Genomic DNA, 18072 nt, shown 5'->3' on the forward strand with positions numbered 1-18072 from the left:
GAAATTAAATAAAAAATTATAATAATGTAGCAAAATTAAAAGCGCAATGTACGTAATGCCTTTGTATAACAAGTACACAAACATTTTAAAGATTGCAAATCGCTGTCGGCACCAGTAGCCTTGTGGTTAAGTACGCTGATGTTGTGAATTTCTCTAGCTGGCTCACAGCACCAAAACCAAAAACCAGGGAGAACTTTCGGGTATCTACAAAGCAGAATCCTTTAATAAGACGAACTCGTCATCGAAAGAACTCAGTTAGTTCAGCAAGCACTAAGTTTTTATACATTTTACAAACAGTGACGCATAGATGTGGGGACAAACCTAAACAAAGCATGCAAATGAAGTTTTGTTGTCAGCAGGGTAAATTGCCTTTCCCCCCAGCCCCAATATAAGTACTTATTCATGATACATTTTAGCATGAACACAAAGCATTCAAATAAAGTACTGGAGACAGCCACTTGACAAGCTTGAAAGTATCACCCAAAGACAAAAGAAGAGTCGTTGAGACGATGCCTTTAGCATTTGCATCACTTTGGCACAGTCAGTGCTCAAGAAACCAAGAGATTTTAAGATCTGTCACACCCTAGCTAGAGTTTTGAATGAAATGAGCTAATTAATAACCAAAGAATATAACATTTCAGTTATATATATATATAGATTATTGATAATTTGGAACTGGATTATATAAATGTATATTCCCACACTGACATATACTGTAGCACCATGGTTCTCACAGCGACCCGAGTTCGATTCCCAGCTCAAGGTCCCGTGCTGATCCATACCCTTTCACTGCTTCCAATGCGTTCTTGTCTGTTCTCAACTAGCCTATGCCAATATAAAAGGTGAAAAACTGCCAAAAATAATAATAAAAAAAGATTGTAAAATGCTTAAATCGTAAAACTCGATTTTCTATAAGTGATTTATGTTGTACTTGAAGGGCATGAAATGTTCCAGAAAGAAAGTGACAGTGCCAAACCTCAGTTAAAGTCGACAAATAAATGAAACCCCCGAAATTACATGAAACTCCGGAGGAAATGCGGATAGCGTGGCGTTATAACATGTAAAACAGGATGCTGAAAGAAACATTCAAAAAGCAACTCATGTTAACACCTCAATCTTATTATTGTCTTAATAAGATTAAGGCAAATAATTCGATTACTGATGTCCATGTAAACACATATAAATCAGTAGTGTAGAGAGACGAATGTGAGAAAAAGTGCAGACTGAAGTTGAGAATCACTAGTACACTATACATATTAGGGCTGCACGATATTGGAAAAAATGTCATTGCAATGCTTTATTTTTCTGTCATACATACTGCGATATTGAGTATAATCAAAGACTATAGAATACTCAAGACATGTCACAAAAATTGATTGTGTGGCACTTTTTTTGTTTATATAACATAATATAGCCTTCATTGAATATACATAATTATAGTTAATCTTTTAAAAAATTGCAAACATTATAATTCTTGTGCCTGAATAATTTACCTATTGACAAATATTTCAGTAACTATAATTAAACTTCACAATGACTCCACAAATCAGTGTTTTCAACTGTAGCTCCTGAAATAATCTCTGACTATAATCTAGATCCTGCTATGTGACTATTGTGGATGAACACATTGTGGTATCGATGCTGAAACGATATATTGTGCAGCCCTAATACGAATAATATTTATAATAAAACAACATGTGACCGGACATATTTATTTCAGATTCTCCTGTTAATAGTTGATGGTGACATCTTGTTGGTGCGTAACATTTGCAGGTGTGTAGTTTATCCTCTACACTCGTCCCTGTCCAATGAGGAGCAGCAGGCTGTGTTTACCCGCCCACAGGATGGTGTAACCAAAATCATCATTTCCACAAACATTGCTGAAACATCTGTCACCATCGATGATGTGGTGTATGTCATAGACTCTGGACGGATGAAAGAGAAAAGGTTTGATAAATGTACTACATATTGGGGATGATGCTGATATTTCATGAACCATGTAAAAGCATTTAGCTGAAATACGCTAAACATTTGGGTTTTGTGTGCGATAGGTATGATGCCAGTCGCAGTATGGAGAGTCTAGAAGATGTGTGGGTGTCCCGTGCCAATGCTCTTCAGAGAAAAGGCCGTGCTGGTCGTGTGGCATCAGGGGTTTGCTTTCATCTGTTTACAAACCATCGCTTCACACACCATCTGAGCCAACAGCAGCTGCCGGAGATCCAGAGAGTTCCTCTGGAGCAGCTCTGTCTAAGGTAAGCATCATTAAAGGACAACCTGCAATGCTATACGTACTAAGTAGATCTACTGTAAAATTTTATATAATATCTCTTTAAATTGGAATAGCTTAGAATAATTTTTGACTTTTACTTGATTAACTGGGGTTTAAGACACTTCATATTCAGTGAAACTGTTTTCAATTTCACTGAAATTACTGTATTTGAATAAAAAGAGAAACTTAAATAATGTATTTTTAGCAAAATAGTTATTGCAAAATTTTACATCTACACAGTTATAGTAAGGAATTATTGGCTCCAGGTTGATAAATTATTAGAATTTGCTATGTTACTATTATTAAGTAATCAAAAAAAAAAATTCTGATAATTCAGTGGCCCACAGTCAATTATTCCACGTATTAATTGTTCTCATGCATCTTCTCATTTGCAGATTTAATAATTTGTTATATTTATCTTATTCCGTGAAGACTCTGGGCCCTATCATACATCCTGCGCAATAATGCGCAAGACGTGTTTGGCACAATTTGTTGCTATTTTCAGACCAGCGCTGGTCTCACGTTTTGCGGCACGCTGTTTAAATAGCGAATCCATTTGCGCCACTTTGTAGACTCATGAGTGTTCCAGTCTATAAAGGAGGTGTGTTAAGGTGGTTTGTTGTCATGCTGCTATTTTGAGGAACTGATATTGACCAACTAAAAGCTGGTCTAAAGTCCAGTGCAGAGCGCGTTAGTTATGTGCCTATGCAGGTTTAAACGCTTACACATTGCTTAATACACACAGGATGTTCAGCAACACACAAATATCTTTACATATGGAAAAAAAGGATTAAAATGTTACAAAAATTATTATTTTATACATAAATATAAAACCCACTGCCTCTATACCTCCTTCTTCACGGGGGCTTTTTTCAGTTTATTCGAGACTCGAATCGAGATTTGCATTTGTATAATGTTATTATTATTAGCTGTATTATTTATTATGTGCATATTTATATTTATTTTAATAAAAACAAGTTTATATTTGTCCACCTGTTGGGTTTTGGAGACGTCTGCATCACCATATGGGGCATAAGAATAGGATGTGTGTTTAAATAGCTTTTTTGACCACACTTCATTATTATTAATCATTTATTCGTTTGCTGGAAACTATAGAGCCCCCTGTATTGTTGTTTCAAGTTTAATTATTCAGTTACTATACTCAAGTACTGTTAAACTACCTAGAAAAACAAAAAGTGCGGTTTATTTAAGGGCATAGTTCACCCAAAAAATGGTGGTTTTAAACCTTTTTGATTTTCTTTCTTCTGTGGAACACAAAAGTAGATATTTTGGAAAACTTCTGTTTGATGGTACCCATTGATTTATATAGTAAGAAAAATACTATGGAAGTCAGTGGGTTCCATCAACCAGCATTCTTCAGAATAACTCATTTTATGTTCAACAGAAGAAAGAAACTCAAATAGGTTTTGAACATTCCGTCCGTCCGTCCATCCATCCATCCATCCATCCATCCATCCATCCATCCATCCATCCATCCATCCATCCATCATTCCATCCATCCAAACTATACAGAATCAGCCCAATAATATTAAAATTATGAATTCTTTTACAAATACAGCTATTTAAATGCAGCTTTGTTATCTAGTAAAATTTTTGGTCCCACTTTAAGTTTCCTTAACTACTATGTACTTGCATCAAACAATAAATACAATGTACTTACTGTGTTCATAAAGTATTTGAGAACACTTGTGGTGCTCTTGAGTTGGGATAGGGGTTGGGTTATCGACAGGTTTGGTGGTATGGGTAGGTTTAAGGGTGGGTTAAGGTGTAAGGGATGGTCAACAGTGTATTTACAAGTGTAATTAGAGAAGTTAACTACAGATGTAATTACATACAGTTATTTAATCAAGCATAAGTACACAGTAAAAACATGTATTTACACAATAACCACATTGTAACGAAGTATTTATATCAGTGTAAGTACATATGAGTTAAGACCACTTAATATAAAGTGGGACCAAATTTTTTTTATATGAAAATATATTACAAAAAAAAAAACATTGCAATGTCAGTTTTTTCCTGTATAATGCCACTGTAATTGCCCGTTGTATACCTGAATTTAATTGAAATGACAAATTTCTTTCAATGGGTTATATGCACAGCTAGTGTTATTTGCCCTAACGACAAACTTCCGGTGAAAGGTTAATGCTACAATTTTTAATGTAATGCAGTTCTTTTAACAGAATGGATGTTGCAATGTAATTAAAATATATTCAGTTTAATTATTATATAATTATTATTATAACCTTTATTTTACCAGGAATAGCACATTAAGATTAAAAATCTCTTTTACAAGAGCGTCCTGGCCAAGATTAGGCAGTATACAGTTCACATGGGTTTAACAAAAAAAAAAAACAGGTAACATCATTCATCCATCAAAACACGCATACAATGACAGTTAAAAACTATTCAGAACATCTAGAGGCCAATGTTTCAAACTCCAAATCATTTAAAATCTTTTTAAAAGCATGTAGTGAAACAAACTCTCTAAACTGCAACTTTGTTTGGAGGTTATTCCATGCAAAAGGTGCTGCATATTCAAAAGCCTTTTTCCCATTTCAGTATGCACCACATGTACAGATAATAAATAAACTTCCTGAAACCGAAGGCTATAGTTGGAGACAGGTTTTTTACAAATGGAAGTTTGGAGATATGAGGGCAGTAAACTCAGAATAGATTTATAAACAAAGATGTGCCAATGCTTGAGTCTACGAGTGGACAAAGCAGACCATCCTACCCGAGTGTACAGCACACAATAATGAGTGATGGATTTAAGATTTGTTAAAAACCTCAGTGCACCATGGTAAACAGTGTCTAAAGCAGGGGTGGGCAAACTCGGTCCTGGAGGGCTGATGTCCTGCACCATTTAGCTCTAACTCTAATCAAACACACCTGCTTATAGATTTCTACTGATCTCAAAGACACTTATTAGCATGTTCAGGTGTGTTTGATTTAGTGTTGGAGCAAAACTGTGCAGGACACCGGCCCTCCAGGACCGAGTTTGCCCACCCCTGGTCTAAACCATGCAAACTCTGAAGCATGCATATAAATAACATCGCCATAGTCCAATACAGACATAAAAGTTGCAGAAATGAGCTTCTTTTTTGCATCAAAAGAAAGACCAGATTTAAATCTAAAATAGAAGCCAATTGCTGAACATGAGGGCCAAAGGTAAGAGTGTCATCAATTAAAATTCCAAGATACCTGTGCTGGGACACAAATTCAATCTCTGAACCTTATATAGTAGTAAGACAGATTTTGAAGAATTTGTTTTGACTTGGAAAACAACATCAGTTTTGTTTTATCAGCATTTAAAACTACTTTCAACGCAAATAATTTGTGTTAAACGACATTAAATGCAACCTGTAACTGAGAATGGGCCAGATTGGGTGTAGATGCAGCTGTGTATATAACTGTGTCATCAGCGTAGTAATGAAAGTTGTATTTTGACATTTGATCAATATTATTTATATTTATTAATATATATAATGGACTTAAGCATTCATTTAGTTGTTCATTGCTTGTAAAACAAGATGAAGATCTGTTTAAACACAAGCACCTTCAGGAGCAGCAGGCGAGCATAGACATGGCACTGGACAACAGGATTTAATACAGTGCTTCTTGTAGAGTCTCATACACACTTTATATTGTATTTCAATCAGGCAGTGAAGATCATAGATTTTTAAAGAAAACGGACATTAAACACATCGATTTTGTAACTGCATACAGTTCACCGGAAGCGCTTGAACTGGCATATAGCCTATTATAATGTAAGTGTTATCTGGTTTTGCATGTTGATCAAGAGTTATTGTCACTTTAAGTCTAATGCCGTTTTATTAAATGTGTCTCATATTTGGGTTTTGTTGTTGTTTTCCTGTTTATTTTTGTACTTATTTAAAAGGAATTGCATTTTTTCTCCCAGGGTTAAGGTGCTGGAGGTGTTTGCAGAGCGTCCTCTGGACTCTGTTTTCTCTCAGCTGATTGAGCCGCCCACAGAAGGCAGTTTGGCAGCAGCTAAACAGCGTCTGTGTGCCCTTGGTGCCCTGACTGATGAGGAGTCTCTAACTCCACTGGGCTGGCATTTGGCCTGTCTGCCAGTCGACGTGCGCATTGGTAAACTCATGCTGCTGGGAGCCATCTTCCGCTGCCTGGACCCTGCCCTCACCATCGCGGCCAGCCTGGCCTTCAAGAGTCCATTCGTAAGTCAATCAATTCATAATAGAAATCATCAGTCTAATGCAGTATTTTTTCCTGAGATGACTGTTTTCTTGGTGACTGCACTCAAAGGTGTCTCCATGGGATAAACGAGAAGAGGCTAATGAGAAGAAGTTGGCTTTCTCTCTGGCGAACAGTGACCATCTAGCTTTAATGCAGGCGTACAAGGTCAGTATTTTCAATTTATTAAAGAACCCTGAGAAAAATGTTTAATTGTTACTTCAGAAATATTTAGCAGCACAACTGTTATCAAGATTAATGATTTGTGATGGTTCATGTGACATTAGCCGGTTTTCATCCTAACACGAAGCAAATAATTTCAAAGTTCGGTTTTTGCTTTTTAAGAAAATCCTAAATGTAAATTAGGTGCATTACCATCAAGTTGTCAGAGCGGCTGACTGCATTAACCTAGTAACCAACAGTAAACAAGGCAAACATAATCGAGTCGCATGTATTTAATGTGTTATTTGGCAAATGCATTTTCATCTTCCATTATTTGCATGAATCCTTTTTCTCACAAGTCAAAAAACCACCTCAAGTGAACGTAAAAACTATGAAATTAGCCATTTTCATCAGTAGTTTCTCATGTGATGCTTCAAAACGTGCATTAACACAGGGTGATGGTAACCCTGGCTGCTGAAGGTTGAAGTAATGGCTGCTGATACATCATACACATTAATAATAGGCATGTATTTAATTATGTGTTCAAAAAGCAAAATGAATTATTTTAAATTGTATTAATTTTCCTCAGTTTTACTGCTTATTTGTATTTTATAATAAAATGATTGCAATATTGTAGCCTTATAATGTTTTTCAATTCATGATGCAGTTTAATAATAGTAAATGACATACATTTTGCTATGAAATTAAGTTATTTTACTCAATATTCACTCATAATCCACATGTTTTTAGTATATCCTCTTTAAACATTGCTCATTTTCCATAGACCTGCTGTCGGTAGATTTTGAAGATAAAACCAGAAACACTTCTGTTAATTAGATTGTTATACACTTTCATCATCTGATTCTAATAATTTTAAATAGCCCATATTATACATTAAAAAGGGTCTTATTTCGGTTTTATGGATCTCCAACAACATACTGATATGCATGCAAGGTCAAAAAACACTTTCATAGTCTTATAATATGAATTTCATTCATTCATTTTCTCTTCAGCTTAGTCCCTTTATTAATCTGGGGTCACCACAGCGGAATGGACCGCCAACTTATCCAACATATGTTTTACGCAGCGGATGCCCTTCCAGCTGCATCCCATCTCTGGGAAACATCCATACACTCTTATTCACACTCATACACTACGGAAAATTTAGCTTACCCAATTCACCTGTACTGCTTGTCTTTGAACTGTGGGGGAAACCAGAGCACCTGGAGGAAACCCACAGGAATGCAGGGAGAACATGCAAACTCCACACAGAAACGCCAACTGACCCAGCCGAGACTCGAACCAGCGACCTTCTTGCTGTGAGGCGACAGCACTACCTACTACGCCACTGCGTTGCCCTAATATGAATTTATTTTGACCTAATTATCCCAGCGACTCCCATATGAACCGTTCAGAGATTAATTTGTTCCCAAACCCCTCCTTAGCGCAAAGCTAATCTGCTCTGATTGGTCCGATGACAGCCTGTTGTGATTGGTCGACAGCGCTCAGCGCGAGACAGTATGACACCCAGCACGATTTGTCAAGCCCCTGGTTTGCCAACATTGGTATAGGATCCGATCTCAGTGGACGCCAGAAACACGCTTCATAGTAAAACTTACTCAACAGTGTTATTCAGACACCTTACCACCAAAAGCAGTGTAGTTAAACATCAGCATATTGCTCCATTCTTAACTATGATACACTTTCAGTATTAATCCACACAGCAGCAACACCTAAACAGCTGACGGTGGCCATAGCAACCACAAACGGCCGTGGAACACCAGCTCACAAACGCATTCAAATTCGTAAACAAAGCGGCACGGGTCGCGTTTCAACGTGGCATTAGAGCATTAGACGCGATATGAGAATATAAAGAGTTAACCTGATACAGTACAAGCGGTTACAAGTAACAAAACACAATTGAATGCATCATTTGCAAGCTAGAGAAAACAATGAGAGAAGCCATTTACTTACAGTTATGAAATGTGTCGTGGGCCAGGTCTTTTATTTTGGAGCTTTTCTCCCTTCTCAGCTATAACTTAGATCATTTCTATTTACAATCATTGCTGTGGCACTTCTTGCCTGAAGTGTTATATGTTCTCAGGGCTTACATGTACTCTGCTTTGCCCAGAGATCACATCCCCAGCCAGGGGGTGGTAGCGCTCACCAGAGCTCCTCAGTTGCAGCAGGCTGCCTGTGTGCCTAATAAACTGGCTTTATTTTGCACGCACCCCTGGTGTATTGTCTGTCCATTCGTCTCACAAGTCTCATACATCAGTAGTCTTTTCTGATCCTTCCTTTAACAAACGAATGAATCGCCCATTTCCCTCACACTTCCAATAATATCCAGGTAAGCACAGCGTCTTCATGACTCATGATGACTTCAGGATCTGTTTGTCTTTGCTGCTGGGTTAGTGGGCGGAGCCGCAGGTTTACAATTTCCCGGGTTTGCGCGCACAACAATTGGGCGGGGCTTATGTTTCGTAGCCACATCACGCTGAAACGGCTAAAGACTCGTTTTGAAGACGATTCATTCTAACCACTGAGTCGACTCTTTTTTTTTAGATGAATCAATAGTTTTAAAAACGGTCCACTTTCAGATTTGAGCCTTAGCTGGATATTTCACTTCATTTAGAGCTGTGTTACACACTACATGGAAGGTCATTTTCAAAAACCCACAACAGGGGCTCTTTAATACTAAAAAAATCTGATCCTAAAAGGCTTGTGCTTCATCCCGCTTCATTTCGACCATGTTGAAATGTATTTTTTACATTTCACCCTCTTAATTAGATTTTTCTGTTCGAAATAAATAAATCAAATCAAATAATTTATAAATTATCGGTTTTCCAAAATACATTGAATAATTAACTAGGTTCATATAATATCAGGGTTATGTAATTTTAACCTAATCAGATGTAGTTCAATACATGTTTTTATTTATTTATTTATTTTTTTGCAGTTCACTCAATATTTTCATGAAATGTGCTTGTTTTATGAATGTTTTATACATCATGAAGTCATGTACTAATGTGTGTTTGTTCAGGGTTGGTGTAACGCCGCTCAGACGGGCTTTAAGGCTGGATATCAGTACTGCAGAGAAAACTTCCTTTCAATCCGAGGATTACAGGTAATCCTGTTCTCTGATTGGCTCACTATAGATGTCAATCACACTTGGATAACTTTTTTGTTGTGTGTATTCTCTCTCAGGAAATAGCATGTCTTAAAAGGCAGTTTGCAGAGCTCCTGTCTGACATTGGCTTTGTGAAGGATGGGCTGAAGGCCAGGGTCATTGAAAAAATGAGCTCGAAGGGAAGTGATGGGGTGCTGGAGGCTACAGGTTATGAGGTAACTGATTCTCGAGGGCTGGGGCAGAAATAGACTTGAGAACTGGAATTAGTGTATGCACTAACATAGTAGAAATAGTAAAAGAAGGTCTTCTATATAGTGTTTCTGATTAATTAAGCCTCATTTAAATATTTTCCTACATTTTGTGATGTGTTTAGTGTAGAGAGACAGAGAGATATTTACATATACAGTATCATGATGGCATAATGACTGTGTCGCAAGATTTGATTTTAACCTTTAAACTGAAATCTGTTTGAAGAAATTCATTTTAATATAGTTTGTCTTAAATGTTTATTTTAGGGCAATTTAACAAGTGATAAATAGCATAATTCTGTTAGATTAATAGAAAATTAAATTAAGTGCTGCATTTGTGTTATTCTAAAGAATCTAGTCTATAATTATTAGTAACATTTATGACATTATAAATTAAGCAACTAATGGCAGGCAAATTGTGCAAGATGATTATCCAAACTCTATCTCATCTCAGTAATCTCAGTAATGAGTGCTTTTTGATAGTGGTAATATGTGAGTTTGCTGAGTGGTGGATCGAAGTTTGCATTGTAAAAGATTGTGTTTACTTAAAACATTGCAGTAACTCTATACAAGATGCAGTGTGTATGGAAAGTGTTCAGACCCTCTTAAATTTTTCACTCTTTATTATATTGCAGCCATTTGCTCAAATCATTTAAGTTATTGACTGAAAAACACAGAATTGCTGACTTTTTGCAGATTTATTAAAAAATAAAAACTGAAATATCACATGGTCCTAAGTATTTAGTCCCTTTGCTCAGTATTTAGTAGAAGCACCCTTTTCATCTAGTACAGTCATGAGTCTTTTTGGGAAAGATGCAACAAGTTTTTCAAACCTGGATTTGGGAATCCTCTCCATTCCTCCTTTTAGATCCTCTCCAGTTCTGTCAGGTTGGATGGTAACTGTTGGTTTACAGCCATTTTTAGGTCTCTCCAGAGATGCTCAATTGGGTTTGGGTCAGGGCTCTAGCTGGGCCATTCAAAAACAGTCATGGAGTTGTTATGAATAACCTTCGTTATTTTAGCTGTGTGCTTAGGATCATCGTCTTGTTAGAAGGTAAACCTTCGGCCCAGTCTGAGGTCCTGAGCATTCTGGAGAAGGTTTCGTTCAGGATGTCCATGTACTTGGCTGCATTCATCTTTCGCTTGATTGCAACCAGTCGTTCTGTCCTTGCAGCTGAAAAACACCCCCACAGCATGATGCTGCCACCACCATGCTTCACTGTTGGGACTGTATTGGACAGGTGATCAGTGCCTGGTTTTCTCCACACATACCACTTAGAATTGAGACCAAAAAGTTCGATCTTGGTCTTGTCAGACAGAGAATCTTATTTCTCACCATCGTGGAGTCCTTCAGGTGTTTTTTTATTATTTTTTATCAAACTCCATGCTGGCTTTCATGTGTCTAGCACCGAGGAGAGGCTTCCGTCGGGCCACTCTATCATAAAGCCCCGATTGGTGGAGGGCTGCAGCGATGGATGACTTTCTACAACTTTCTCCCGTCTGCATCTCTGGAGCTCAGTCACAATGATCTTTGGGTTATTATTTACCTCTCTCACCTTTACTCACCCGATAGGTCAGTTTGGCTGGGAAGGGTTCTGGTCGTCCCAAACATATTTAATTTAAGAATTATGGAGGCCACTGTGCACTTAGGAACCTAAGCAGCAGGATTTTTCTTTTTTGTAACCTTGGCCAGATCTATGCCTTGCTACAAGTCTGTCTCTGTGCTCTTCAGGCAGTTCCTTTGACCTCATGATTCCTTATTTGCTCTAACATGCATTGTGAGCTGTAAGGTCCTACCTAGACAGATGTGTGGCTTTGCTAATCAAGTCCACCAGTATAATCAAACACAGCTGGACTCAAATGAAAGCGTAGAACAGGGTTGTCCAAACTCGGTCCGGAGAGCCAGTGTCCTGCAGATTTTAGCTCCAACTTGCCTCAACACACCAGCAAGAATGTTTCTAGAAATCCTACTAAGAGCTTGATTTACTAGCCCAGGTGTGTCTGATTGGAGTTGGAACTAAACTTCGCAGGACACTGGCCCTCCAGGACCGAGTTTGGGCACCTCTGGTATAGAGCCATCTCAAGGATGATCAGAAAAAATGGACATACTTAAGACCAGGTGATATTTCAGTTAAATAATTCTGCAAAATGTCAACAATTCTGTGTTTTTCTGTTAGTACGGGGTGCTGTGTGTACATTTATGAGGAAAACTTAAATGATTTCAGCAAATGGCTGCAATATAAAAAAAAGTGAAAAATTTAAGGGGGTCTGAATACTTTCCGTACCCACTGTATATATACATAATGACAAAAGCATATATTCAGTAACAGATAATATGACATAAGTAACGTGTCCAACAAAATGTGATCTGTTAATATTCTCTTCTACTGTAGGCCAACCTGAACTCTGACAACACAAAGCTGATGTCAGCCATGCTGTGTGCAGCCCTCTACCCTAATGTAGTCCAGGTCAGTCTCACTCATTTCTCTGGTAAATGTATAAGATGTGACTGTTTCTTTAATAAAATGTGTGTTTAGGTGAGATCTCCCCAGGGGAAGTATAAGCTCACTAGCAAAGGAGCTATGAAGATGCAGCCCAAAGCAGAGGAACTGCGCTTCATGACTAAGAGCGATGGGGCCGTCCACATTCATCCCTCATCTGTCAACTTCTGTGTAACTATCTTACATTAATTATATTTGAGCTAAATTTAGCACCCAAAAATGTTTTGATTAATAACAAGAAATGTTTAGGGCAGGACTTGGATTATAATAAAAATCATTGTTAGGATTCAATAAAATTGAAAGCATAATGCTGTTACATCTGACATTTTTTTCCTCTGTACATGTAGGTGCGCTACTATGACAGTCCGTACCTGGTGTACCATGAAAAAGTGAAGACCAGTCGAGTGTTTATCCGTGACTGTAGCATGGTCTGTGTGTATCCCATGGTGCTGTTCGGCGGGGGACAAGTGAATGTGGAACTGCAGCGTGGACAGTTCATCATCTCTCTGGATGATGGCTGGATCAAATTTGCTGCTGCGTCTCATGAGGTAAATAAATCATGAGTACACTAGGGACAGGGAAGCTGGTCAGAGTTGATGGGAACATGGATAGAGCCAACTACAGGCGATCTCAGGGTGCTTTCACACCTTAGATTAATTGTTTTGTTCCGAAACAGGATTCAAAGTGTTACATGTTGCTCTTTGTTCTGGTGCCGTTCACTTTCACACTTCAAAGTTTCTAAATGGACAAAAATAGCTAAACAAGTCACGTGCGAGTAACTCTGCTCACATTGGTCAGAGTTTCACGGTTTATTTTGCAGAGTCCCGCTCAGCTGTCATGCGTCCATATTTATTTATGGTAATGAGCAATAAAACATTATAAGCGAAAAGCTGCGCTTTAATTTTGAATGGTGACACCCACAGACATCGTCACCAAGTTTAAATAAGAGGTAAGACTTTCTCATACATAGCCCTTGGCTACAATTATGCATTATAGGCTTTACATTATAGAGAGAAATACAAATAAACCAAGACTGCTGTCGATCAATTTTCTTAACGGATAAACATCTCTCTCATATAGCTGTATATTTCTATTACATATTCATAATCCAATGTGATATAGCCAGGTTCGGATTGTATTGCTTTCTCACTACAATCGATCTGCTCCAGAGTTCGTTTCAATTGACCCCTAGCTAAGCCACACCCAAAAACTGCCACCCACCAATCGTGGCTTAGCACCGTAGCTATGCGGCAGGGGCTTGGTCAAGCTTTCGAGCTAGGGAAACAGGCCAAAGTGTTGTGCATATAGATTGTGCAAATCTAATACTCGGTATCCTAAAACTTGGACAGGGTGGTGGAATTTTTTTCCCTTTTCAAAACCAAAAACCCAAGTGGAGAAATGCCAGCTTGGATCAAGCTGTGTGAGGGGCGCTAAAGGAGCGGAGTTATGTTGGTGTTGATATTCCTGACACATTCAGTATAGACGGCAATAACTCACACACCTCTTACCCTAAACACATCTAAACTGTTTTTATACAAAAATACAAAGCAGGTTATGTTCACAGCTGTCTTTTCTTTTTTTCGCTCTATATTATGAGCACTGCTCCGTTTAAGCCTTCACCATAGTAATTTAGTCATACTAATAGCGAGTAGGTCATGATGAGTTATTGATCCGGAAAATACGAATCTGCGAATCTGTTGCTAACTTCACTGAACTTCATATTTCCATCTGTTTCAAGCTACGAATATTTGAAATTACAAAATCAACTGAACAAAACAGAGATGTGATCACAAACTGAGCACTTGGAATCAATATTCTTCACCCGCAGCTGTTTTTCATTCATTTATAAAGAGCACACAAACATACTGACAGTAATACATAACTTACTGTACACTGTTACATGCTAATATTCGGCACAAATCCACCAATTTCCCCTTTCTGGCTGCTCTTTCTATGAATATGTAAAAGCTCTGTCCATGCGTGTTTCTTCGTGGGTTAGTAACGCTATATTTCATGGCACAACAATAGTCTATCTGGCGTTTTGACTGAAAAATAGAGAAATCACGGTTTAATTTGTTATTTTTTGGTTCTTTTTAAATTTCGCCTCTCCTGCTGAGGCATTAGCTAAGCTGTTGAATGGTCAGCGTATGAGGCGGCTAGGCTAAGCTAGCTTCAATTTGATTAAGTTGTCTTCTATCGGTTGCCTAATATGTCATGAATATACCCTGTAATGTATACTGCAGTCCTTTTTTGTCTGGCTTTCTCGGATATCTCACCTGTTCGCCAAAAATGACATATCCCTGGCAATGTCTGACACCAGCGGATAAGCATTGTAAAAACCGTGCCAGGCATGAAAGCTTGACAGGCGTAGCAACAGTAACTAAGGAGGGTGGGGCTTAGTGAAGGGTCAATTGAGCCCAGGCCACCTCATTCAGGTGATCTCAGACTGATTGTTTTGGCGTGGATCCGAGTGCGATTGCTGGATTCACATATCCAAACGAACTGCACTAACTGGGAAGACGCGGCAGGTTCCGGAACAAAAGTCTAGGGGTGAAAGCCTTAGATCCTTAGATCCCTTAGATGAAAACCTGTTAGAGCCAGGGATACACCAAGCCGACGTCAAGAACTGGCAACAATAATAACAAACTGTATTGTCGCCTCATCTGGTCCCTTCTGGACCAAAAAGCTGCAAAGTGAACACAACAAACAGATGACAGCCAACTGAAATGATTCTGGACCTGTGTGAGAGAATGCATCTTTCAATACACGCAGATGGCATTAGTCTGTATTGTCATTCCACGAAGGGAAACAGGAACTAGTGCTGCACACATACAACTAAACCAAGCAGCATTCACTAGAGGGAGAGAAAAAAAATTAATGCATCGTGATTCTTTCTCTATGATTCTGGATCAATTCTCTAAAGTTTCCAACCATAGATCATGGTAGTGTGGGCCTGCTCGGGCACGAGATCTAAACAGAATCTAAGCAGAATTTCATCATTTGGACAGATTAATAATTACAGTTGTGGTGCTTCTGATTTGTTGCGTGGCCAGCTTCAGGTCACTGCTCGAATTCCTTACACACCCGAAAGTGAAATCAAAGCCTTGAGTTGTCATTGCTGGGGTGCCACTCTGTGCAACTCACCTGGAGTCCCAGCGGTTTTAGAATCACTAAAGGAGGCGGATGGGATAGTATTTCATTACAGCACACTCCATTATGAGTGAAGACTCGTGGCTTGTGCTCTGCAAACATGGGTTGTGAATCAATGGGATTTAAGCCTACAATACTGTGTTGCAAAACATAAAGAAGCATTACTATGTTTTAAAGCTGGCTTGTTTTAGAAAATGAATATGATGAATATTTAAACCTAAGTTTGAAACTTAATACAGAGATTCTGATTATTAAACAAGCATAGAAAACTCTAGTTCTGGTTCAAATTTAAAGATGTAAATGTACAGCAGAGTTTAGAATCGGATTATGACCACCAAAATCAGAATCGGATTGGATGTTCCCATGCATTGATTCATAGCTGAACAGCCAATAAGAGCGCTCTCTTTTACCAATGGCTGACACTGATTCTGCATGCTGAGTCCGATGAGAGTCCGATGAGAGACTGTGTGGAACACACTAAACAAACTAACCTGACAGACATGCACTGACTGCTCGATGCTGCCTAACGGCCGAAACGTCAGCTTTGTGTATCCATGCATTTAATCTTAGAAGAAAAGCTGGTAGTGTCTGCAAAATGCTTGATATTAGGGCACCTTCCAGCATGAGAAAGTCCCTAAACATACAGCCAGAGCCAAAAAATATTCACGTGTTAAAATGGCCCTGTCAAAGCCCAGACCTAAACCAAATAGGGTATATGCAGAAAGACTTTATTTTTTAGTAAATGTTCAAGGGATATGAATTCTTTTTCAAGGCACTGTTGTATAATAGTCTGCTAAGGTGGTGTAACAGTGGTTTGGTGGCTCTAAACATGAATATTCTGTAGACATAGATGCTGGAATGGTGGTCAGAAAAAAAAAATACAGTGTTTTAATACCAAACTGTTCATGTAGGTGGCTGAGCTGGTGAAAGAGCTGCGGTGGGAGCTGGATCAGCTTTTAGAAGAGAAGATCAAAAATCCCAGTATGGATCTGATCAGCTGTCCTAGAGGATCTCGCATCATACACACAATTGTGTCACTTATCTCAACACAGTAACGGTTTGTCAATCAAATACACATGGGATGTTCACCTGAATACCTTATAACACGAGTTGAAGTTTTGTTGACGTTCATTTTAGATTCATTCTCTTTGACGGACTAGTTTGTTGAATTTTGACATTGTGTGATTCCACACAAACAGTATCTGAATCAGAGTCCACGTTGGACTGCTTTCAATAAATATCTATATTAAAAAAAAAGTAGTAACAGATTGCATGTAAATGAATCTTGAATGTATGGTGTGAGAGATACATGAACGTACTTGTTAAATATTATAAAAGACAATGGTGTTTTGAGTTCTTCTATGATGATGATGATGTGAGACTACTATGAAATCTGCCAAATAATGCATTATCAAATGTAGGCCTGTGCAATTAATCGAAAATCCGGTTTCGATTTTGGCTTCTAACGATTATGAAAAAACATTAATCGAGATAAATAATTTACCGCCCCCTTTCCAGTTGTACACATTTGTTGCTTGTCATAGCTCAGTTTGACGTGAAAATGACTAAAAGCATGTACTGTAATGTAACTTTTGCAGCACGGGATGCGCATCATTCATTGGTGTACATTCGAATCATTCATGTTTTTAAAAGCGTGAAAGAGATCGCATGCTGTTGTGTGTATGCGCTCAAGCTCAGAGACGAGCAGAGCACACACATCAAAAGTCATCTTAATGCGAGCGCTTTAATACATGCAAATTTGTGCCAACCCTCATTTGTGTAATAAACGAGTTGAGAATCTAAAGACATGTCAAAGTGAAACCATTAATCAGAACCGTACTTCTCTTAAAGTGACAGAGCACAATATTCCTGCTGCCGACTGTTTTTATCAATCAAACAACAAAAGGACAAAATCACTCACTGCTCTTAACTGAAGGACTTTTGTAGCTAAAGTTTGTTTCATATTTTTATTCTATTGTATTTATTTCCCTTTCCTTATTTACAGGGAGGAAAATAACTATATATTAAATTATGTATACTGTATATAAAATTATTAGCCCTCCTTAATTATTAGCGACCCTTTTCCCTCCAATTTCTGTTTAATGGAAAGATTTATTTTCAACCCATTTCTAAACACAACAGATTTAATAACTCATTTCTAATAACTGATTTCTTTTATCTTTGCCATGATGACAGTACATAATATTTTACTATATATTTTTCAAGATACCAGTATTCAGATTAAAGTGCGATTCAAAGGCTTAATTTGGCAAGTCATTGTATAACAGTAGTTTCCATCATATATATATATATATATATATATATATATATATAGCTTAAAGGGGTTAATAATATTGACCTTAAAATAGGTTTCAA

At 38.0% G+C, this 18072-nt stretch overlaps 1 protein-coding gene across 1 annotated transcript in view; it reads left to right on the top strand.

Annotated features, from left to right (window-relative positions):
* LOC130239681 (putative ATP-dependent RNA helicase DHX57) overlaps nucleotides 1–17708 on the top strand; it is a 32195-nt gene extending 14487 nt beyond the window's left edge. Inside the window, 10 exon segments of the mRNA XM_056470980.1 lie at nucleotides 1774–1947; nucleotides 2052–2252; nucleotides 6213–6489; nucleotides 6578–6673; nucleotides 9711–9794; nucleotides 9875–10012; nucleotides 12439–12513; nucleotides 12583–12717; nucleotides 12894–13094; nucleotides 16608–17708. Of these exon segments, the coding sequence (XP_056326955.1) occupies nucleotides 1774–1947; nucleotides 2052–2252; nucleotides 6213–6489; nucleotides 6578–6673; nucleotides 9711–9794; nucleotides 9875–10012; nucleotides 12439–12513; nucleotides 12583–12717; nucleotides 12894–13094; nucleotides 16608–16751 (1525 nt within the window). The 3' untranslated portion in view covers nucleotides 16752–17708.
* The last annotated feature ends 364 nt before the right edge of the window (nucleotides 17709–18072 follow it).

This window comes from Danio aesculapii, chromosome 13, assembly GCF_903798145.1.
Source record: "Danio aesculapii chromosome 13, fDanAes4.1, whole genome shotgun sequence".
Taxonomy (NCBI): Eukaryota; Metazoa; Chordata; class Actinopteri; order Cypriniformes; family Danionidae; genus Danio; species Danio aesculapii.